This window comes from Panthera leo, chromosome A1 (genome assembly GCF_018350215.1).
Source record: "Panthera leo isolate Ple1 chromosome A1, P.leo_Ple1_pat1.1, whole genome shotgun sequence".
Lineage (NCBI taxonomy): Eukaryota > Metazoa > Chordata > Mammalia > Carnivora > Felidae > Panthera > Panthera leo.
This window is the reverse complement of record NC_056679.1, coordinates 142,779,965-142,805,345: the sequence shown is the minus strand read 5'-3', so window position 1 is coordinate 142,805,345 and position 25,381 is coordinate 142,779,965. Positions and strand designations below refer to the sequence as shown.

Here is a 25,381-nt window from a genome sequence, read left to right as displayed (position 1 = left end):
GACCAACAAGAGGCTCTAATGCCCACAAGTAAGATTTTTGGTTTGCAAATAGACATCCGGTTAGGGGGCTATTAAACAAGTATGGCCAGGGGACCTGGGTGGTTCAGTCAGTTAGGCATCTGACTTTAGCTCAGGTCATGATCTCACAGCTCGTGAGCTTGAGCCCCACGTCAGGCCCTGTGCTGACAGCTCAGAGCCTGGAGCCTGCTTCAGATTCTGTGTCTCCCTCCCTCTCTGCCCCTCCCCCTCACCTTGTTTTCTCTCTTTCTCTCTCTCTCTCTCTCTCTCTCTCTCTCTCTCTCCCTCTCTATCTCTCTCTCTGTCTCTCAAAAATAAATAAATATTAAACAAACAAACAAACAAACAAACACTTATGGCCAGTTAAGCCATCAGGCCAAAACAAAACAACAAAGCCCAAGGATGACGTTCAGATAGTAAAATAGAAATAATTAAAAAAGAATTTTTTTAAGTTTATTTTTGAGAGAGAGAGAGACAGAGTGCAAGTTGGGGACGGGCGGAGAGAGAGGGAGACAGAGAACCTGAAGCAGGCTCCAGGCTCTGAGCTGTCAGCACAGAGCTTGACGCGGAGCTCGAACCCACAAACTGTGAGATCATGACCCAAGCTGAAGTCCAGTGCTTAACCGACTGAGCCACCCAGGCACCCCAGTAGAAATAATTTTTGACACATAGGGTACATAGTCTGGGTTCCCAGACTGATTCATAATCGATGATCCTATATTTAGCTCTGAACCTCATAATGACATAGGCTTCAGAACTCTTTATTAGATTCCTAAAAAAAGCAGAAACAGAAATGGTTAAAAAATTGAGTGCAACCTCTAAAGAAATAACTTAAATAAGATTCTCTAATCATTTGAACGATTACTCAAAATTATTCTGAAGCAAACAAGCAAATAGAACCTCCTTCCCCCAAATAATCTGCTGATGGGTCAGGCAACACCATGTCCCTGCCAAATAATCATTCTAGATTCTAAAATACCTTTATGCAAGTGAAGGTGTCTTGGATTTTTAAAACAAAATCTTCCCATAGGAAGAAAACCAATAAGGTATGATGATTCCAAGGTCTCCCATTGTGACATTGGGCATGTCTCTTTCCTTCTCTGGACTTTAGCTCCACGTCTGTGTACTGAAGAGTCAGCTGGGGGAGAATCAAGGGTCCTTTCAGCCACAATCTGGTTTTTTCTTTTGCAAAGGTAAAAATAACATTCATCCCCACCAGTAAGACAGTCTCAGTATGCACTGTGAACTGAGATACATTCTCATATAGGTACTCCCACTTACTGGACTCATGGTTCCTTCATGCCCGTTGCAAGAAAGGATCTTACAGATGTATTCTAGCCAAGCGTTTACAATAACAGATAAAACTTACTGTGCTATCTCTCCCAAAGTATATACATTTTCAAAATTTAAGTTAACAGAACAATTCTGTATTTGTAGAATCTTAGGCATCAGTAATGTGGGGAGAGGAGGGTCTGGGGGATAGAGGGATTGGCTTGGAAGGCTTTCTTGTGCACAATTATTATACCGATCAACACAGGCCCCTTTATTGTTTGATCATTTCTGTTTCAGGAGTAGGGTCAGTCCATTACTGTCTTTCTTATCAACATTTGTACACTTTATATATTTGGGTTGTTTGGTTTGTCCTTCAAATAAGTGTGTTGTTGTTTTCCTGCCTGCCTCTGCTTATAGACAAAATATTTTTTCAGGAATTACAAACTCCTGAAAAACAAGTATATATCTGTTAGATTATAGGTGTCTTCAAAACGCTGGGGCAGGTAAAATACTCTCTTCCCCCAGGTTCAGTTTTGTAATGACAAAAAATTTAAAGTTGTTATCACATTCTTTAGACTTTCCACGAGTACTGAAGTCTTCTCAATATTTTATCTGAAAATAAATTGCCATATCCGTGTCAGGTGTAGTATGTTTACGTATGTGGTAACATTTTAAAATGACTTTTTTTTCTTTAAGGATTTTGGGCTCGTGAAGTAGGTAAGATGGTGGGACTAGAACACCCTCTCATTCCGGTCCAGCATCAATATGTTGTGACATCAACTATCCCTGAAGTGAAAGCTTTGAAACGAGAACTCCCTGTGCTCCGTGACCTGGAAGGATCCTATTATCTGCGACAGGAAAGGGATGGGCTTTTATTTGGTCCATATGAAAGTCAGGAGAAAATGCAAGTGCAGGACTCGTGGGTCACCAATGGAGTCCCTCCAGGTGGGTTCCACAAATGCAAGTGTGTGCAGGTCAGGCACATATGTTTTGTCTTCTCTGTGGCGGGGGCTGGCTGTAGACTAAGATGACACCGTAACATTAGACTACTGGATACCTGGGACGCTGGAGGTGAGGGGTTTGAGGTCAGCTCTGTTCTCATGTCCCTTTCACCGATCACAGCAGGAAGTAAGGAAAGAGAGAAGAGGCGGTTGGTGATGGAGAAGCTGAAGAAACATATCTTCCGCTTCCAGGTAATTTTTCACCTGCCCGCACCAACCTTCTTCCTCCCCACTTTTTCCTCACTCTCTCACCTGCCTGGTCTAGTTTCCAGATTAGGATATAGCCGATATTGTGTTTGACGGTTGGAAACATGGCTGGTAGCAGAGACAGGATATCCGGCCTACTAAGAATGAAAGCATCAGAGTCTGTCACAGAGCAGGATAGGTTGCTCCTGCAAACTGATGCCCTCCCGTACTCCATAAATAAATGTAGAAAAGCCCTATGCGAAGCGGGAGGAACCATAGTTTCTGTAAGGGAGGTGGACCCGTTTTCTTTTTCATGAAACATTTCTACAGAGCTAAATTAAAGATGGAGGTTACCTAAGGAGGTAAACAAAACAACCTATAGAAAGTACTAAACTGTCATTGGGGCACTGAAATATTATAGGGGATATAAAGAAATGGAGGAAATTGTACTTCCTAGAATTATACTTTGATAAGCTACTTGGGATAGGGACTGAAGTTCTCCCCTTCTCCTCAATACACATATGCCCATGTGACCACGAATGATCACTAAACTGCCTTCCAGAGAAGTTGGGCCAGCTAGCTGAAGGCTTTTGTTTTGTTGAGTTGGCTCTGCACATTTGGGCTTGCATGGAAGAGCTCCTGATCTCAGGAGCGCTGATGGCCACCTGAGAGCCTTCCTTTCTGTTCTTCCCTCATGCTGGCAGCCTCTCTTCCAAATAAATGTTTTGTTTTTTTAAAATTTTTTTTATGTTTATTCATTTTTGAAAGACAGAGAGACAGAGCACAAGCAGGGGGTGGGGCGGAGAGAGAGGGAGACATAGAATCCGAAGCAGGCTCCCGGCTCCGAGCTGTCAGCACAGAGCCCGATGCGGGGCTCGAACTCACAAACCGTGAGATCATGCTCTGAGCTGAAGTTGGACGCTCAACCGACCGAGCCACCCAGGCACCCCATCTTCCAAATAAATGTTGAACAAATATTTAAATTTCCAAATTCCAAGTTGGAGGAAGAGCCAGGTTGTTAGCTCGCCCTGGGAGCGTACATGTCCTGGTCCAACCCTCGTGGTCTGCAGGCCTCCGTGCAACTGACCCAACATGCTTTTCACAGGAGGAACAAGAAGCTGGCTGACTGCTGTGCGGGAAAGTCACCAGTATTGGTGGAGAAGTTCTTTTAGAGGCTCATCTGTGGTCCTGCCTTCAATCACAGTACCTTTTACAAATGAGGAAATTATTGTGTTTCAAGACCCTGACTCTTTTCTAAGAATCTAGCTCTCAAATACGTATGGGAGTGGGCGTGAGGGAGGAGGCCTCCATGCCATTCTTTCTCTGCTGAGAGCTAAAAGACATCTAGCATCCATTATTCTAGATCCTGGAGTAGTTTTCTGTTTATGCCCTGTGTCCTGACATGACTTTGCAAGCTCCCATTTGCCCTTAACTGGGAGGATAGATCAGACTTTTAGGGTTAATTAAAAGATAAAAGTTCTCTCTTGACAAACCAATTATTGTTTGTTTTTTAAAATTATGATTGGTTTACATGTTGAAAACCGTTGATATACCTAGATTTATATTTATTATTAAGAGGATTAACTTTCATGATTTTATTATTTCAACAAAAATAAATTATTATTCTCAGAAATGTGATGGGTACTTATCTGTTGATAGTGAATATTAAGTTTAGATTTAAAAAAAAAAAAAAGAAGTACCTTCCATAAGACCATCTTTAAATGTAAACTGATTCAGACTTAAGTCACTTTGGAATACCTGTCAGGGCAATTGTGGCATCCTGACCACAATGGTATGTCTCTTCAGGGTTTGGAAAGGAGCTCTTTGAGTCTGATCTTGACCGAATTATGGAACATGTGGAAGCTGCCATGGAAATGGTTCCAGTCTTGAAAAAGGCTGATATCATCAATATCGTCAATGGTCCTATCACCTATTCTCCTGACATTCTGCCTATGGTGGGGCCCCATCAGGGAGTCAGAAACTACTGGGTGGCTATAGGCTTTGGGTAAGTATCTCTTTTATTATTTTATTTTATTTTATTTTATTTTATTTTATTTTATTTTATTTTAATTTTCAAGAGAGAGAGCACAAGTGAGGGAGAGGGACAGAGGGAGAGAGAAAGAGAATCCCAAGCGGGCTTCACGCCGAGCATGGAGCCTGATGCGACATTCTATCCCATGATCTGAGCTGAAATCAAGAGTCGGGTGTTCAACTGACTGAGCCACCCAAGCACCCTGAGTATCTCCATTTAATTCAACATTTATTATAGAGTCAAGTATCTTTTTTAATAGAGTCAAGTATTATAGATAAGTCTTGTCTCGTAATCTCAGTCCAAAATGGAAAATGAGAGAAGGGCAGAGTTTTCTTCCTTAAATGACCATTGAGATATGAGGAATAAGATATTTCAATCTTCGGGTGCCTGGGTGGCTCAGTCAATTAAGCGTCTGACTTCAGCTCAGGTCACAATCTCTCAGTTGGTGGGTTTGAGCCCCATGTTGGGCTCTGTGCTGACAGCTCAGATCCTGAAGCCTGCTTCAGATTCTGTGTCTCCCTCTCTCTCTGCCCTAACCCGGCTCACTCTCTGTCTCTCTCTGTGTCTCTTAAAAATAATAAATAAACATTAAAAATTTTTTTTTAAAAATTCACTTTTATGGGGCGCCTGGGTGGCTCAGTCGGTTAAGTGTCCGACTTCAGCTCAGGTCACGATCTCGCGGTCTGTGAGTTCGAGCCCCGCGTCGGGCTCTGGGCTGATGGCTCAGAGCCTGGAGCCTGCTTCCGATTCTGTGTCTCCCCCTCTCTCTGCCCCTCCCCCGTTCATGCTCTGTCTCTCTCTGTCTCAAAAATAAATAAACGTTAAAAAAAAAAATTTAAAAAAAAAATTCACTTTTAAAATCCTGACTGTATAATGGTTTAATCACTTGTATAGATTTTAAAGATGATCACATAGAAGGGCAGTGATTTCCTGGAAACCTCTCTTTGCATATTTCCTGCCATTTCCATTATTCCTGTCTCTTTTCATGCTGTGTATGTTCATATTGGTCAATTTGCCCCAATTTTACAAGGCTGTTTTCATAACACAGTGTGACAAACATAATACCGAGTATCAAATGAATAACGTATATGATACCTTTTTCACCATAATTCAGGTTTATCCAACATAATTTGTTTCTTTATGATTCCTCAGGTTGCTTACTATTTATGATTCTGTTACCCATTTGATGCTTCATCCTTAATATTTGTCCCATTAATTTGTTGAATATTAATGTCAAACCCACTTTACTATCATATCACAGCTTCTAATATTCTATTTTTCTTCTCCGTTTTATTTGGCCATGTATTCAACTAATATCTCATGTTTGCCAGCTCTGTACAAGGTCTCTTTGCTAGGCACTGGGCTACAGCTAAAAACAAGGCAGTGAGGTCCGGCCAGAGGTGTGTGACTGCTTGGGGTGCTGTTCTGCCAGTACAGTAGAGGGGCTGTGGTCTGAACTGAGGGAGCAGCAGCAGGGACTGAGAGATAGGAGATAAAATTATTTAGACTTGATGATTGATTGCATTAGGTCTTAAGGAAGAGAAAAAAAGCAAACGATGGCTAACTTTCTAACTTGACCCCTGGTTGGATGCTGGGGCCATGGGGACAGAGAATCAGGAAAATAATGGGTTTCATTTTTGAAAGGTTGGGTTTGAAGTGTTAAGTTGATATCTTTGGGACATCTAGAGGGAGAAAACCAGATGGAGACAGAGGACCTGGAAGGTATAAAGTAACTGAGGGTTTAGGTAATCAATAGCATCCGTATGCAGGCATGTGTATGTAGGAGTGTTTCTCGTGTACATTACTTGAATATCTTCTTTAGAGGAATGCTTATTCATATACTTTGCCCATTAAAAAAATTGATTATTTGTCTTTCTACTGTTGAGTTGTAGGAGTTCTTTATATGTTCTAGACATAAGACCTTTATCAGATACATGATTTGCAATTTTTTTCTTCCTTTCTGTGGGCTGTCTTTTCACTTTTTTAATGGTGTCCATTGAAGCATGAAGGTTTTTAATTTTGATATAGTCCAGAATGCGTATTTTTTCTTTTTTTGAGCATGTAGTTCATATATAAGAAACCATTTTCCAGTCCAAATTCATAAAGATTCATACCTATGTTTTCTTCTAAGAGTTTATAGTTTTAATTCTTTCATTTAAATCTTTGATCAGGGGCGCCTGGGTGGCTCAGTCGGTTGAGCGTCCGACTTCAGCTCAGGTCACGATCTCTCGGTTCGTGAGTTCGAGCCCCGCGTCAGGCTCTGGGCTGATGGCTCAGAGCCTGGAGGCTGCTTCCGATTCTGTGTCTCCCTCTCTCTCTGCCCCTCCCCCATTCATGCTCTGTCTCCCTCTGTCTCAAAAATAAATAAACATTAAAAAAAAATTAAAAATCTTTGATCAATTTTGAGTTAATTTTTGTATATGATGTGAGGTAGGGGTCCAAGTTCATTCTTTTGTGCATAGCCAGTTGTCCCAGCACTGTTTGTTGAAAAGACTGTTCTTTGCTCATTGAATTATGTTGGCTTCTGTGATATCTTTTTTCTGACACCACTTCTGATACCCACATTCAATTTTTCAATTTTCTAATTCTCTGATACCAACTGGGTGTCCAACAATTCAATTCAATTCTGATCTTAACTTCCAGAGTTAGTGGTTAAGGACTCAGTCCCACAAAACTGCCTCCACTTCAGATACCAGTTGCAAGTCCAGGGATCACCTGTACTTCTGACTGGCTGTAACTTTGCGAGTTCCTACAACCCCCTTTTCAGGCTTGACAGTTCACTAGGATGGCTCACAGAAATCAGGAAAACACTTCCTTTTACCCATTTATTATAAAGTATACAACTGAGGAACAGCCAAATGGAAGAGATGCACAGGGTGAGGTGTGAGGGGGAGGAGTGTGGCACAGAGTTTTCATGCCCTCTCTGACACACCACCTTCCTAGCACATCAGTGCGTTCAGAACCTGAAAGCTCTTTCAAGTCTGTCATTTAGGGGTTTTTATGGAGGTTTAATTACATAGGCATAATTGATGAAATCATCAACTATTGATGATTCAACTTCTTGAACCAGCCCCTGTTTAAGCCCCCAGGTATCACTCACTCCACCTTGAGTCATCTCATTAGCATACAAAGACTATAAATTCCAGAGGTTTTAGGAGCTCTGTGCCAAGAATTGGGGACAAAGACCAAATATTTATTTTTTATTATACCACAACATCCTTGACAAAAGTCATTTCACCATATGTGTATGGGTTTATTACTGGACTCCCAATTCTGCCATTACCACATTTTTTTTTTTAGCCTTTATTTTGAGAGAGAGTACTTGCATGCATGTGAGTGGGGGAGGGGCAGAGAGAGAGAGAGAGAGAGAGAGAGAGGGAGGGACAGAATCCCAAGCAGGCTCTGCACTGTCAGCACAGAGCCCCACACAGGGCTCTATCTCATGAACCATGAGATCACCACCTGAGCTGAAATCAAGAGTCAGATGCTTAACTGACTAAGCCACCAGGCACCCCCACACTGTTTAGATTACTATAGGTTTGTAGTAAGTTCTGAAATTGGGAAGTGTGAATTTTCTCTCTTTTTCAAGATTGTTTTGGCTACTTTGGGTCCCTTAAATTTTCATGCAATTTTTAGGACCAGTTTGTCAATTTCTGCAAAGAAGCCACCTAGGGTTTTGATAGGTATTGCATTAAATCTGTAGATCAATTTGGAGAGTATTGTTGTAACAATATTAAGTCCATTTCATGGACATGGGATGTCTTTCCATTTATTTAGATCTTTTATTTATTTATTTATTTATTTATTTATTTATTTTTAAATTTTTTAATGTTTTTATTTATTTTGAGAGACAGAGCAGGAGCAGGGGAGGAATAGAGAGAGTGAGACACAGAATCTGAAGCAGGCTCCAGGCTCTGAGCTGTCAGCACAGAGACCAGTGCGGCGCTCAAACTCACTAACCATGAAATCATGACCTGAGCTGAAGTCGACGCTCAACTGACTGAGCCACCCAGACACCCCTGTTTAGGTCTTTTAAAATTTCTTTCAGCAATGATTTGTAGTTTTTAGAGTACAAGTTTGCACTTCTTTTGCTAAATGCATTCCTAGGTCTTTATTATTTTTGATTCTGCAGTTGGCTGAATCATAGAATTATTGATTTAGTCAACAAATATATGTGGATCATTGACCACGAGCCATGCTCTGAACAAGCAGACAGTATCCCTGGCCTTATTACATTTATATTTTAATGGAGCATCTGTTACTACTTGCCAAGGAAATTAGGAAGTTGATTTCTTTAGAATACCAGTTACTTATTACCTAGAAATTGTATGTACTTGCATGGGGCTAATGTTGCATTCCTGCTCTGATTGTTCTGGGTAATTTTCCCAGGTTGTAGATGTTGGGAGATGGATAGGGAAGATGACAGGTGAGGGGCAGGCAAAGTGCCTCACACTCTGACAGATTTGGTCTGAACAAAGGACTTGTTGCTATCTTGCTAAGATATTTCTTATGTAGTATGGAATGCTTACATTGGCTGCCCTTGCTGGCTTGCATCAGTGATCCATTCCCTGGTTCTGGAGGCCAGTGGTTTCCATACCTGGCTAAGCAGGAGAATCACATGCCCATGTTAAAAAATAATCTCAACCTTGTGATTAGTCACTTATGTATGTTTCATCCTCCTTTACATCGTATCTGTGTAATTCCTATTTGTCAGGAGAACCCATGAAGTTGTGTTGAATTGGAAAACTATAAGCAAATGGATTCCCAGACACTACTCCTATAGGTTCTGAATCAGTGGTCTGGGGAGAGGCCCAGGGATCTGCATTTCAATGTGTCTGTTATTCTGATACAACCGTCCAGAGAACTTGGGGAACTTGCAAACTGTGTACATACATGCCAGTGCTCATTTACCTTACTCACAGATCACCCTCAGTCAAAACTCTATTACTTTTGTTTTGTCACAATTCTAACAAAAGGTTTTTTGCTTCTAGGTGACACCATGTCAACCAACATGTTTAATGGATTGTATTGAATTGAATCTAGTTTTCTTGGCTTAGAGCACATTATAAACAGGAAACTTAAGGAGGGGAGAGTGCCGTAAGATATAACATCTGACAGTTTAACGGAGTTATCCTGAAAAGCAGACACAAACATTCAAAAAGCAGAGTCACTGGGCCATTTAGAAGCGGGTTCTACAGATTAATGTTAGCGACAGAAGAACCTAACTCTCCTTTCCTTATTAAGTTCCCTTCCACTTCCATGCCACACAAATTACTTGGTATGAAAATCTTATCAACTGGGCATAGGCATACTCTGTTACTAGTTATATAGGGGCCTAACAGCAAGCATGCATTGCTGGCCTACTATGTGCTTTCAATGTCATGCCAATGTTCTCCACCAGAACCATAAAGGAAGTGTGCATGAAAGAAGACTAAAGCTCAGGGTGGTCACACAACTTGCCCATGGTTACACAGTTAGTACTGGCAGGAGTGAAATCATACCCAGAGCTCTCTTACTTTATGCTTGCTTTTAACTACTAAGCCAGGGGCTCTCAATACATGTTTCATAACACTCAGTAGTGTGGCGTTTGACACATAGCTTGTTAATGGTTAGAGAGCTGAAGTTTGTAAAGTAAACACTTCTTGAAAACAAATTATCCTTGATTCAGGATTCTCCCCAGTTGACAGCACTCAGCCCCATTTGTTAGCTCATATACACTACTGAAAGGGAAAGAACATGATGGCATAGCAGTGAGGCCACAGGAAACCAAGCACAGTCCTGGCTATTCCCAAGAGCCTGTCAAGGATGTGAACGCTGTCTGTCATGTGTGCCTTGGCTGAAAATTGGGAACTGTTGAAGAGGTAAAGTTTAGTTAGAGAGAGTGTATGCTGAAGTCAGTTGACGGAGTCTGTATCCTGACCTTTATTGCAGTGTGACCTTATTTAATCACTAAGCGGGGACTGGCTTTCCCAGTGGTAAAATAAAATTGCTAAAGAATAAATCATCTGGTACATGTTAGGTGGAAACAATGCCTGGCAAATAGCAAGCACTCAATAAATGTCAATAAAACACAATTTCAAGTCTTATAAACAGTATCTCTAGATCTCAAAAATGACAGCTTTTGTATATCATACATTGGGCCTGGTTAAGTGAATTTTAAGCATACATTCAATAATTTTTCTTGCTTTCTTGAAACTTAGTGAGATTGTTTGTGGGTGATTTGGATGACCAATGTCTTTTTTTTTTTTTTTTAACTATTTGGAGAAGTATATAAATTGTCGCCTTTTTATTCTACTTGAGAAATATCCTCATAACAAACTTAGTTATTCATTTTTGTAAAACGGCAATACTGGTATCTTGTGGGAAAATAGTTTTTAACATTTAAAGTCTTTGCTCAGGTGCTCCCAAGCTCTCAGAACCTATGAGTCTGGCTGTTAAGTTGTGGTCATTCACGATACTGGAATTTCTTGCATTTTGAGGTCTGCTCATGTAGCTCCATTTCTTGGTCATCCCTCACATGACTTTCTGCTCATCTAATTCCTCAGAAGCTTGTCTTGACTTAAACCACAGATAAACCTATAGGAAAGTCCTTCACTAGGCAAGAGGGAGTGGTTAGTACTGCACATGGCCAATGTTAAACTGTGAATCCTTCATCTGATAGCAAATGATTTGCCACAGTGATGTTCTTGGTTTTAAAGCATCATCATATAGAAATAGACAACAATAGACCCTCATCACCAAGTGACCCATTAGTTGCAAAATACAGGGGACAGTGTTCCTTTTCTCTCCTCCCCACAAGCCCCTGGGTGAGTGCCTCTTCCCCTGAATGCTTCTAAGATAAAAATTCAAGGTCCTTGCACAGAGGTCATCGCCTAAGGGGACCTGAACTAAGTTGAGTCTGAGAAGAGATGTGTCACTGGGCAGTGTACGGTTTCTCCTGCAAGGTTCCCATCAGTCAGGATAATTCTAGATCAGAAGGCCTGCTAAGATAACCACATCTTCCTCTTTTCTTCCTTTCCTCCATTTTCCTAAAGTGAGCATCTTTTCTAGCTAAGAGTTGTAGGCTATTTTGCAGGTATGCGTCTCTTGAAACTGTGGAAACAAACTAGCTATCAAGTCAGGTACATTTAATTTGGATGCCCAAACATGTATTTTTCCCGAGGAAAAAAACTATAGTATAAGCATTATGTTGACTGTCTGCTCTGAAGATCACAGAACACTCCAACTTGGAGGCCCTGTAGAAGAGTTGGACATGTTTCATTATTGGAAAACAACATGTGTTCATAACAGGGTGTTTATCTCTGTATTTGAAAGATATGGCATAATCCACGCTGGTGGGGTAGGGAAATATCTCAGTGACTGGATCCTGCATGGAGAACCTCCTTTTGATCTGATAGAATTGGATCCTAATCGCTATGGCAAATGGACAACAACTCAGTACACTGAGGCCAAAGCAAGAGAGTCATATGGATTCAACAATATAGGTAAAGTGCAAATTTACTACTGTCTGTAAAGTGTGTACAGAATTGACTTGCAGTGCCTCTGATTTTAGATCTTTGTTATTCTGTGCTTTGTGGTGGGAGTACTTAGGGATTCTAATAAGCATTATGCCTCTAAGACACAAGAAGGAATCTTATATGAGTTTGTATATTTAATGTGTGGAGTGCTTCTGTGATTTTAAGTTTTTAAATTTTTTTAATGTTTGTTTATTTTTGAGAGAGAGAGAGAGAGACAGACAGACAGACAGACAGAGCATGAGCTGGGGAAGGGCAGAGAAAGAGGGAGACCCAGAATCTGAACGAGGCTCCGGGCTCTGAGCTGTCAGCACAGGGCTTGAACTCACAGACTACGAAATCATGACCTGAGCCGAAGTCGGATGCTTAACTGACTGAGCCACACAGGCGCCCCAAGTGATTTTAAGTTGCTTTTTTTTTTCCCCAAGTGATTTTAAGTTTTAAATTTACTTTTACTTTATCCTTGGATAGCTATATGAATGACAGTCTGGCTTTTTTTACATAATTTTAAAAAATTGCAGTATAGTTGATTATATATGATATTATGTTAGTTTTAGGTGTACAACATAGTGATTTGACTTTTTTTAAAATTAATTTATTTATTTTGAGAGAGAGAGAAAGAGAGAAAGAGCACATGTGGTTGCCTGTGGGAGCAGGGGGAAGAAGAGACAGGAGAGAGAGAATCCCAAGCAGGTTCCCTGATGCCAGCGCAGAGCCTCACGAGGGCAGCTGGATCCCATGAACCCTGAGATCATGACTGAGCCAAGATCAAGAGTCTGACGCTTAATTGACCGAGCCACCCAGGTGCCCTGTGATTTGACATTTGGGAACATTGTGCAATGTTCACCCCAAGAAAGCTAGTTACCATCTTTTACGTAAATTTCATACATATATGTGCTTCTGGATGTTAAGAACTGTGTTTTCTACTTTCTGAATCCCTTTGAAGTTTTTTACAGTTTCGGTTATATGGTACTTAGGTACTAGTTTTCCTTTTCCAGTTGGTTATCCTAAAGAAGAGCGATTTGCTGGGAGACCAACTCAGCGAGTCAGTGGGCTTTATAAAATCCTGGAGTCTAAGTGTTCCATGGGGTTCCATGCAGGCTGGGAGCAGCCACACTGGTTCTACAAACCAGGCCAGGATTCTCGGTATAGGTAAGTGAATGGCATGACCTGCCTGTGGCTCTGAATGTAGAACTCGATTTTGGAAGTTGAATGGAGGGACGTCGGAGAAGCGCTGCCCCTGCGCCCCCAAAGAAGTCACTCCACCCTTTCCAAAGAGCATTGAGCCTTTTCCTACAAAAATGATTTTCTGGCAATGGAGGCATTAGTCTATCCCACATGACATTGGCTCACATCTCTAGGACCCATGTGGCCTCCAGAGTCCTACAGCCAGCTCAGGTGAAGCCTCCACTTGGCATTTTCCAGGAGCTCAGGGGAACCTTCCCCATCCCCTCTTGATCCCCACATGGCTTCAGGTGGCTCCTAAAGATGTGTCCTGCTTTAGGATGCCTGGTCGAATCATGTTGTATGGAAATAGTCTAGAAATGTGGATTTTCTATTTATCAAAGATAGTTCACAGCAACTGCTTTCTAGTGTGTGTGCACTGAGTCATGCAAAATATATGTACCATTGATAAATTAGGGGAAAGGATCATTTACTTAGCATTTTAGGTTAAGCTAAAGCATAAAGCATGTCACTGAAACAATCCTCTGAATTCCTCTAGTGTTGTTACCATTGTTATACTTGGATTTTGAGCCATTGTTGTCATTTGGGGTTAATAATGCTTATATATTTTTTTCTCATGAGAATCCATAAACCAAGAGAAAACAAATAGCAAATCCAGAAATTGTTACCTCTTTTTTTTTTTTGGACTTGTCATTTTGCTTACTAAACAGGTTTTGATGTCTACTTTAAGACCAGATCTAAATGGTACAAAGTATAGTAGAGGCCCAGTTGTTGATTAATGAATTTGGGCTCAGTAGAAAGTCTAGATTATCTGGGGGCAAAATACTGGTTTGGTTTTTCCTAAACGACTTGGATAAATGCCAAATCTGTTCTTCACCTTTGCTCTTTGGATCTGACCTGTTCCTTCCATTATTTGAATAATTAAACAACTGAAAACTCATTTATCAGACAGAATTCTGCTCTGCAGTTAAAATACCACATTAGAAGTTGACTTTGCCGAGTGGGAAGAACCGTGAATGAGTCAGTAGACTTTTGTTCCAGGCCAAGCTCTGGCATTTACTAAGATAAAGGCCCTGGAAGTCACCTTGTACCTTTTCTCTAAAAAAATGCAGATGTTGGACCAGGTTCTTGCTTGTAACAACATGAACATCACTTGGGAGACTGTTAGAATGCAGGATATAGGTCTCCACCCCAGACCTGCTACATTAGAATCTGCATTTTAACATTTGTAAATGATGTACAGTTTCATGAGTGTTTGAGAAGCACTGGACAAGATAGCTCTACCCCGTTCTATTCTGATTTAATTAGGTCCAGAAAATGGGTATTTTTTAAAATGCTCCCCAGGTGATTCTAATATTCAGCCAAGACTGAAAACCTCAGGGCTGGTAGACTTCTATGCTTTCCTCCAGATCTGAAAGCCCACATGTCCTATCTTAATTTCTAGTTAATTAATACTTCGTTCACTACAAAATGGGTCAAAGGAATAGAAGAGTAACTTTAAAAAATCAGCTTCTACCATATATGTATCATTCAGAGAACAGAATTTTAGATGTTACTTCTTTTCCCAAATAGGATTTTCTAGATCTATAGGTTTATTCAAATACTCTGTAATTTTCTGAAAATGAATGACAGTTGTTTTACCACAAACATTGTGTTTTAGGCCAAGTTTTCGCCGCACAAACTGGTTTGAGCCTGTGGGATCTGAGTATAAACAGGTTATGCAAAACGTAGGGGTTATTGACCTGTCACCATTTGGCAAGTTTAACATCAAAGGCCAAGACTCTGTTAGATTGTTGGACCATCTCTTTGCAAATGTCATTCCAAAGGTAAATAACCTTATATGGGTACAAGGTTCAGGATTCCTGTCTGCTTAATTCTCCATCCTCTCATTTTTAAATTTCTTTTTTTTTTTTTAAATCTTTTTTTTTAACGTTTATTTATTTTGAGACAGAGAGAGACAGAGCATGAACGGGGGAGGGGCAGAGAGAGAGGGAGACAGAGAACCAGAAGCAGGCTCCAGGCTCTGAGCCATCAGCCCAGAGCCCGACGCGGGGCTGGGACTCACGGACCGCGAGATCGTGACCTGAGCCAAAGTCGGACGCTTAACCGACTGAGCCACCCAGGCGCCCTAAAATTTCTTAAAATGTTTCTATTTATTTTTGAGGGGGGGGAGCAGAGAGAGAGGGGACAAAGTTTCTGAAGTGGGCTCTGCACTGATAGCAGAGAGCCCAGTGCAGGGCTTGAACTCACAAACTGTGAGATCATGACCTGAGTGGAAGTTGAATGCTTAACTGAGCCACCCAGGGAACCCTCATTCTTAAATTTTATGTATGTATGTATGTATGTATGTATGTATGTATGTATGTATGTATTTTAAAGTTTATTTTATTTTGAGAGTTTGTGTGTGCGAGTGAGTGAGGGAGGGGCAGAGAGAGGGACAGAGAATCCCAAGCAGGTTCCATGTCATCAGCCCGGAGCCTGATGTGGAGCTCAAACTCACCAATCCTGAGATCGTGACCTGAATTGAAATCAAGAGTTGGGTGCTTATCTGACTGAGCCATCTAGGCACCCCATCTATCCTCTCATTTAAAACAAAAACAAAAAAACAAAAACAAAAAAACCCAGTATGTTATTTTAGTCCACCTACTGGTTTCTGTATGAATGCTATAGCTCTTCAACAGACCATGAATAAATATTCTAGCTGATTTTCTAATTACAATTTTTGTTGAATGAATTGTCATCCAAGGACTCTATGACTTTGCTAAATTCTGTCAATAGAGAACTGCGAAATTGACTGAAGTGTAATTTTGATGACAAATAATTATAATTACCCAAAATTAATCTTGGGTTTAGGTTTAAAGATAGTTCACACGATTGATATAAATGATATGATTCAGATATGTTTCACTGACACTTGTTTATTTCCATGTTGTGCTAAAAGGCTATGTAAGATTTTAATTTTATATTGAGGTAATTTTAAATTCTTTTGTGTAGGTGGGTTTTACAAATATAAGTCACATGTTGACACCAAAAGGTCGAGTGTATGCTGAATTGACTGTTTCTCACCAAACTCCTGGGGAATTTCTACTAATAACTGGTTCTGGATCCGAACTTCATGATCTTAGGTAAGCGCACAGCTAATAAGAAAATTTTATATGAATTATATATTGATCTAAACTTTCACTGAGCTTTTCTTTTGCCAGTAGTTGAAAGTACAACTTAAATTCTCAAACCTTATTCTTTCCAATAAACTTCGTGTCTTTTATAGGAAATTATTTGAAGTGAGGGACCCTGTCCCCACTCTTCCAAAAGGTAATTCATCCATAGGGTTTACTGGTTCTAATATTAACTCCTGATTATTAGGCATTATCAATGTGTCAGAACTCTTTTTAGACATTATCTCAGTTAATCCTCTTAATAGACATATCTTCCAGGTATATATTATTCCCATTTTCATGTGAGGAAACTGAAGTTTGGGTTAAAGTAACTTGCTTAAGCCAGTCCTTTTGATTCTGATGCCCACATTCAGTGCACTTCAGTGAGCTGCCTCCCTGGGTTATCTTCCTCCTTTGCCATGCCTTGTGCCCTCTGGCCCACAGCTAGATCTAAGTCTTTGAGCTGCCAAGTCAATCCTTCACATGAATCTTTAGTCTGTGATTTTGTCTACTATAAAATCTGTAGTTTTTAGTATTCCAAAAATATTTGGAACATTAATGTTTAATAAATGTCTTGCTCTGAGATCCTCACTCTGGCTGTAAAACGATGCCAATGATATCCACCAATCCAAGATGTATCTTAGTAGCTAGCTTTGTGTAAATCCAGATGATCATTTCATGTAGCTCCAGGGACTACTCAATAAATTATAAACAAACCCTAAGACTGGGTTCCAATAACTCATCAAGACTTAGAAATTGAAACCAGTCTTTAGAGTTTCTGTCGTTTCCTTGTGATTGCCAAAGCAGTTAGGTGTCTGGTGGCAGGCACATTATTAACCTTTAGCAGCACAAATGTGCCTCCATGTATAGGTATTAGAGAAAATTTGGGTTTAAATTGATTTTTGAAGATTGAATCATTAGTTTAAATGCAATAGGGCTGTCACTCTTTAAAAGAATTATATGGCAGAGCTTATTTAAATTGAAGGATCCTTCTGTACTGTGAAAAATTACCCCCCAAATTTATGAGTGGGTGGTTTAAAGAGAATCACTTGACATCTCTGGGACTCAGTTTCCTCAGCTTAATAAATTAGGTTATTATATGAAATGACACTCTGGGGACTTTCTGGTAATTCTAGACACAGAGCATGTCTTCAGAGAAATAATATGTTACCAACATGTGTTATTCAAGCAAGACTTAACACAATGTTTATGACTCAAATGCAGATGGATTGAAGAAGAGGCAGTCAACGGTGGATATGATGTTGAAATTAAAAACATAACCGATGAGCTTGGAGTTCTTGGGATTGCAGGGCCCCATGCAAGAAAGGTTCTTCAGAAACTGACCTCTGAAGATCTTAGTGATGATGTTTTCAAGTTTCTTCAGACCAAGTCTTTAAAGGTTTCAAACATTCCTGTCACTGCTATTAGGATATCTTATACTGGTAAGAATTGGAAAACGATTCTCTAAAATTTAAGAGAAAGTCTCTGAAATTCAAAAGAAGCTGCCAGAAATGAACCTGTGCACATGCGTGTGCATGCGCATGCTCACATACACACATACACACTGACTTTTGTCAGTATAACTTTGGAGGAAGATTTCTCCTGTCCAACTCTTACAGGCTATTCACTCCTATGCTGGGAGAGTCATTTCCCAGATTTCCAGTTGTTGTTCCAATCTCATAGCTACCTACTACTGGGAAGGATGGATAAAAAAGTTGGAGGAGGATAGCTGTTAGAATAGTTGGAAGGGTTGACAGAGTATTCAGGTCAGCTGACTCTATCTAGGAACATTCAAGGTGGTCTCCCATAGATAGAATCTCTCCTAGAGACCATCTTAAATGTATCAGGCACCTGTCTTAAGGCATTACCACTAAGACTCTTTAAGTGCATTAGGAAGTCTTCATGTAGCAGCTTCTAGACTTTCATTCTAGACTCTAAGTGCACTAGGGAATTCTTCATATAGCACTTAATCTTGTACATAGTAGGTGTTTGAAATAGAGATGAATTAATGTTCTTCAGTTCCCCATTGGTGCTGTAGGCTCACTTCCAACTTCCTCTAGACCTCCGTGCTCTTTCATAGAAAGGGTATTTGGTGCCCAGGCGTTCGTTCAATTACATGTTACTCATGTTCTGGTGGTGTCCTTGAAAAACACATCACCATCAGCCCTCAACATTGGGGAACAAGGAGAACGCATAAAGTATGAAGGCTATTGCTCTTCTCTGGGCTTCTGCTGTACACTTTCTTCCTCCTTCTTTCACCTGACCTTGGCAAAATGGTGACCAGAATAAAGCATAAGCAGAATAAAAAATAAACAAGACTATTTGGGTTGGGTTTCATTTCATTTGGTTTTAGCCCACAGCTCTAATGATGAATAATATGACCAAGTGGGGAAGAAGAGAGATATGGGGGAGCATTAGAGATAATGGTTATCCCACAAAAAAGACCATATGAATAATTGTCAGTTGCCTATATTTTTAAGACTTGTGATTTGGAAGAAAGGAGTTGGGGGTTGAGATTTCTAAACGTTGAACCCTTTGTAATGATAAACTAAGCCATACTAATATGTAATTAGTCACATAACATTATGAAGCTGAGGCAGGAGTCCAGATAAATTCCTATATTAACATCTTTCTGTGTCATGAGAAAAGGTGTCCCAGTTACCACTCTCTGGGAGATAGGATGGGGCATGAATGCATCTGTGATATGGCAGGCTCCTTTGTGGGGAAAGGGTTGGGTATGGTAGTTGCAGCTTTTTTGTGAACTGGTCTTTTAAAACTCAGCAATGTCTGTATTGCATACGTGGAATCTCCATTTATTTTTGTTTCAGCTGACGCGCATTAGACCTGGTGATCACTGTTCTTACCCTAGTGTGGTACTTGTGGGTTTGTTTCAGGTGAGCTGGGTTGGGAGCTGTACCACAGACGAGAAGATTCTGTAGCCCTTTATGACATTATCATGAATGCAGGCCAGGAGGAGGGAATTGACAATTTCGGAACATACGCCATGAATGCCTTAAGACTGGAGAAAGCTTTCAGAGCCTGGGGGTCAGAGGTTTGAAATGCCAGCAACTTCATTAAAATTTCGTTTACTGTATCTGATTTTTGTATGAGGGCTAATTTTAATTGCATTAACGTTGGCTCTGACTATACGAGAAACTATGTGTTATTAGATAACCCTATTTAATTAAGTGAAGATGTTTTTCTCCTCCATTTTTCAGTTGAAAGTTCAGTGGAATTATGGCACACTGTTTATTCTGCTTTAATTCCTCCTGCGTTGCAGAGAGCCCTGGACATCCATCTCTGTGTGAAACTGTGTCTGCTTTAGTGGAGCCTGCTGACCCTACAGTATTTGAGGAGCACTTTTCAGATTCTTCCTCTTACTCTGTCGTGTTGCCCATCCCCATTTTCTTCTTATCATGTAGCTTTTGGGGGAAATAGCAAGAAAAAGTGTCTTTCTGAGGAGCAGGGTTGGTGGTCTAGGATGTGTTGGTCCAGCCTACTTCCACCATTGATAACAGGAACTAAGGGTTTCTGACCAAGTTACACACCATTTTCATATGCATGATTTATTTTACCTTCTCAACTCTTCCTGAAGACGGTATTATTGGTGGGTTCCTGGGTGGCTCAGTCGGTTAAGCGTCCGACTTCAGCTCAGGTCATGATCTCCCAGTTGGTGGGTTTGAGCCCCAGGTCGGGCTCTGAGCTGACAGCTCAGAGCCTGGAGCCTGCTTCAGATTCTGTATCTCCTTCTCTCTCTGTTCCTCCCCTGCTCATGCTCTGTCTCTCTCTCTCTCTCTCAAAAATAAAGATTTAAAAAAAAAACTAAAAAAAAAAAAGATGGTATTATTGGTGATTTTTGGGCAAGGAGTTTGGAGTTGGAGGCTATCTAAATCATCCCAATTCTATATATAATCACACTAAGAAACAGTAAATAACTTGGTCCAGATAACACGAAAGTGGCCAAACTATAGTTTAAACTGTGTTCTGTTTGATCTCCAGTGACAGGCTATCTGTGGATACCTAAATTTTTTCATATTCCTACTTGTTTCCTTAGAAGTTGGTTCCTTGAGGTTTGAGGCCTGAGCAGTGACATAAAGGATAGTAGTAACAGATATACTTCAGGGTGGGGTTTCTTGGGTTTGAATTTATCCTCCATCACATATTAGCTATATGGACTTAACCTTCCAGAGCCTCTGTTTACTATTCTAAAAAATGAAGATAATCTTTATCCTAGGGAGTTACTGTAGATATTAAAGTGCCTAGCATGTGATAGAATGAATTTAATTGGAGGGAAAAGTGGGTTTGAAAGCGGGGGCCCTTGGGACATTTAGACTGTGGGCAGAAACATGTGGGAGAAACAAGGTGGAGAGGCAGTGCCCTGGAGTCACTGAAAGAACAAGGGCTCTGGGGCAAGTTACCGGGTTTTATTTTGCAGGGGAGGCGCTCTCCAGGGGGATTCTCAGCCTTAACCTGGGGCCTTCGATGAGGCCGCTGCAGGGAGAGAAATAGAGGACAGCTCTGTCCCCAAACTCCTCAGGGAATGAACCGCTGATGCAGCCTTTGGGAGTTAGCCATTTCTCCACTCTCCTGCGTTTCATTTTCTCGAGCTTGCTCCCCTGAGCCCTCTCCTCCCTTAGCGTTTCTTCCTCCCACATCCCTCTGATTTCCCAGCAGTGCCAGCACGCCCTCTAGTGGCGTTACAGCAATCTTCTGTGCTGTGTTTTATTTTCTTCCTGGAGAAAATCTGAAAATACAGTAGATAAAAAAATCGGTTTACAGTTGCTCAGATTGATTAGGAAATGTGAGACCAAATTTTAGAGCATATAAAACAAGTTTATATTACTCATATAATTTATATGAGTTCTGTGTTGTCTTTTAAAAAGTTTGGCTGCTTTTTATGGAGTTTAGACCAGTTCTCTTAGCACAAAAGGGAACAATAATAACAAAACAAAAACTATCAACTGCAGGTCTAGTCTCAAATAGAGGCTCTAGCTTAAAGTATATTGTAATTACTCAACCTTATATGAAAAGATTTGAGATGCGATCTCTGGTTTCCTTTTCTCTTTCCTGAACTCTGTCGAAGCCAATTTCCTACCATCTGCTTTCTCGTCTACTTGTCCTGATTTCTGGCCAATTGTAAGATAAGTAAATTACTTAATAATTTTTCAAACCTAACTACGTAAAATTATTATATAAAAACACAGTAAAGTCTTATTTCAGGGAGGAATAGCATGTTATTTTATCCCTCCAATATTTATTATTAGTAAAAGAGGGGCGCCTGGGTGGCTCAGTCAGTTAAGCGGCCGACTTCGGCTCAGGTCATGATCTCGCGGTCTGTGAGTTCGAGCCCTGTGTCCGGCTCTGTGCTGACCGCTCAGAGCCTGGAGCCTGTTTCAGATTCTGTGTCTTCCTCTCTCTGTGACCCTCCCCCGTTCATGCTGTGTCTCTCTCTGTCTCAAAAATAAATAAACGTTAAAAAAAAATTTTTATCAGTAAAAGAGCCATGGAAACAAACTGAATTTTAGTGTCTAATATGCTATTCAAATAGTATTTGCTGACAGGCTACATTTAAATTTCAGAGTAAAAAAAATTACTTTTGGAGACCAGTCTGTAATTTTCCTATCAGAATCTATTTTCACAATCCAAAAGTGTTCTCTTCCCTAAGAAAATAATATATGAAGGTGATGTTACTGAAATGATTTTCACTCGTCTAAGATTAAAATGTGTGTTTCCAGGGGCACCTAGGTGGCTCAGTCAGTAGATCATGTGACTCTGGATCTTGTGTTGGGGCTAGAGATTACTTGAAAATAAAATCTTTAGGGGCACCTGGATGGTCCCGTTGGTTATGTGTCCAACTCTTGATCTCAGCTCAGGTCTTGATCTCAGGGTTGTGAATTAAAGCCCTGTGTTGGGCTCTATTCTGGGTGTGGAGCCTGCTTAAAAAAAAAAAAAAAAAAAAAGCTTTTTAAAAAACTGTGTGCTTCCCTTTTAGATGAACTGTGATACAAATCCCTTGGAAGCTGGACTGGACTATTTTATAAAGCTAAATAAGGTATGTTTATACTCTGAAGGGTACTTGAAGTACATCTTAAAATTATGATGCTGTTTCGTGACAGAGCTATGCTTTAAAATTTAACCAAGTGTGATTATAGGACAAATGAGTCGAACATAAATACTAAGCATTGCTCATATGCTTTGTATTAAGCTTTTGTCAAAATTAGGTATCAGTTCAAGCCATTGCAGTATGCTCATAGATGTAAGATAGCAGAATCCAGCAACTTCAAAGACTAAAGCTAAATTCTGGGATAAAAATTAGTAAGGATAAGATGTCAGTAGACATTCTTGTAAATCCTGGTGATCTGTGAAGTCACACGTTAGCTAATCACACATAGAGCATTAAGTGACTCTCCCTGGGTGCTCACAGCATAAAGCAGCCGTGCCAGCAGATCTTCCCATCTGCTTATTAAGCACTTTCATGTGTAACTGCGCCATCTGAGTGTAAGCAAATGACACATTTCAAGTGTTTAGCATAAAATGAGTATTTACTGAGAAGCCAATACAGGTATGATAACTGAAATTCACATTCCAAAGGGAACCCCTGCATTAGGAGCTCTCACCTCAGACAGATAGCATCAGCATCATTTGGGAGCTTGTTAGAAATGCAAATTCTCAGATCCCACCCCAGATCTGCTAAGACAGAGTCTCTGGGGCTCAGGCCAAGAAACCTGTGTTTCAACAAGCTGCAGGGAGTCTGATGCATCTAAATTTGAGAAGCACCAACCTACATAATTATTGTGGAAAAGTGTATTACGAAGCCAATTTCTTACAGCCTCTTTCGTCTATACAAGTCCTGCAACTATACATGAAGTGATCCCTTTGTTATGGACTGAATGATTGTGTTTCTCTAAAATGTACATGTTTTAGCCCTAACCCCCATGTGATGATATTTGGAGGCGGGGCCTCTGGGGAGTAATCAGATGATCAGGGTGGGGTCTCCACGATGGAATTAGTGTTCTTTTGAGAAACAGGAAGACAACAGAGCTCGCTTTCTGTCCTCATCTTGAGGCTATGGTGAGAAGGCGGCTGTCTGTGAGCCAGGAAGAGGACACTCACAGGGGAGCTTAATAGGCCAGCACCTTGATCTTGGACTTACCGGCCTCCACAACTGCGAGAAATAATTTCTTGTTGTTAAAGTCACCTAGTGTGTGATATTTTGTTCCAGCAGCCCAAGCTGACTCAAATACCCACCGGGTAGTGTTTTAGTTACCGTGAAAGAACCTAACAGAGATGCAGTCAGTGGTAATATTGAAGGATAGGACAGCAGCTGCTGCTGTGTAGGATCCTTGTTAGAATTTCAAAAATAAATTGTCCTGTTTAGGTGCTAGTCAGCTAAAGTAAAGGCCGTTTTCCCATTCTATGGAAATATGTGAACATATGCATATGAATCAGGCTAAGAAAACTTTTTAAATGCCCCTGCATCAAGTTCCCAAATTCTAAGCTGAGATATTAACATAAACATGTATATTTATAGTATTAGATTTTAGGAAAACGAGCCTCCTTAAGGGTTTTAAAGGGAATATCTTTCTGTGCGTTTTCCCTATGACTTTTATTTTTATGATGTACCATCTGCCTCCAGACCAGAGAAAGCAGGTGCTTAGAATTTGGGCAGACCCTTACAGCAGATTGCTCCTTCTGATAACAGAAGTCTTCGTTTAGTTGTTTAAAATAAGGATAAAAATGGCCTGACTCTTCAAAGCACTAAAGTTCTGTTGTTGGTCACCAATAGATAAATAGGTAACTGACTCTCTTGCTTCACAGTGTTTGGGTATTATTGTTTGGGGATAAGGCATAGATAAATGAGCTCTTCGTGCTGAAATTGGGTTTTTGGAACTCCCTTTATGATTATAAGCAGGTGTGGATTGTGTATTTATTAGTTCCTTTAAATTAGTTCAATAACCCAAGCTGAGCTCAGAATTAAGTTGTTTAACAGATGATGATTTTGATTTATGGTACGTTTTTTATGATTTCTGAATTACTGGTTTTCATTCTGGTGTCACAGAGTTAATTTCTAGTGATTACGTTGGTTGACGTGCGGTGTAGCACCAGGACCTGGACCTAACTGAGCTAGTCTTTTTCAATTATGTTGACTTGGGTGGTTCATGGGTGTCACTGTGATGCTAGCTAATCTCTAAGACTGGGGAATAGGTTGGATCAACTTTTTTCAGATTGTGTATGGTGGTTTCACAACTTTATCTTTGTTTTGTAGCAGTCTATAAAATGAAACAGGTTTCTGAAAAACTAATTAACATTATAAACTAAACGATGTAATTTGATACTTCACGTTCTATGCCTAAAAATAAAAACGTTGCCCAATCTGGTTTCATACTACATTTTAAAGAATATGTAATGCCAGTTCATATTGCTTTGGAAAGTTGACAGTCTATGAGAACTGAAGCAGCAGTTAAGACAGAGGAATATTTTTTTATTCCATAAATACACCAATGAAAACAAAATTTAAAAAAATCCTGGGCATTTCACAATTGTTTAAAATCCTTTTCTTTCTCTGGCACCTGGGTGGCTCAGTCAGTTAAGTGTCCAACTTTGGCTCAGGTCATGATCTCATGGTTCATGAGTTCAAGCCCCATGTCGGGCTCTGTGCTGACACCTCAGAGCCCGGAGCCTGCTTTGGATTCTGTGTCTCCCTCTCTCTCTGCCCCTGGCCCCACTCACATTCTGTCTCTCTCTTTCAAAAAAGAAATAAACATTAAAAAAAATTGGTTTTTAATAAAAATAAAATCCTTTTATTCCTTTCTCTTTGAAGCAAGCATGTAGAATTCTCCGCTTGGCCCTTGAGTGTTTACACAATAATTGTATAAGCCATAATATTAAAAAATTGTATAGGACATAGGCTGTGTTGGAGCTAGGAGGCCCCTGAAGGTGGCTCAGTACCCCTTCCTCATTTATGGGTGAGGAAACTGAAGCAAGGAAAGGTGTAGTGACCTCTGACCTCACCACAGT

General features: G+C 40.4%; 1 protein-coding gene across 1 annotated transcript in view; it reads left to right on the top strand.

Annotated features, from left to right (window-relative positions):
- Window positions 1-25,381, top strand: part of DMGDH (dimethylglycine dehydrogenase) — a 68,393-nt gene that overhangs the window by 20,016 nt on the left and 22,996 nt on the right. Inside the window, exons 6-14 of the mRNA XM_042906643.1 lie at window positions 1,987-2,235; window positions 4,284-4,482; window positions 11,824-11,993; window positions 13,022-13,175; window positions 14,869-15,034; window positions 16,203-16,333; window positions 17,588-17,805; window positions 19,258-19,415; window positions 22,356-22,415. Coding sequence (XP_042762577.1) covers window positions 1,987-2,235; window positions 4,284-4,482; window positions 11,824-11,993; window positions 13,022-13,175; window positions 14,869-15,034; window positions 16,203-16,333; window positions 17,588-17,805; window positions 19,258-19,415; window positions 22,356-22,415 — 1,505 coding nt within the window. The remainder of the gene's footprint in view (window positions 1-1,986; window positions 2,236-4,283; window positions 4,483-11,823; window positions 11,994-13,021; window positions 13,176-14,868; window positions 15,035-16,202; window positions 16,334-17,587; window positions 17,806-19,257; window positions 19,416-22,355; window positions 22,416-25,381) is intronic.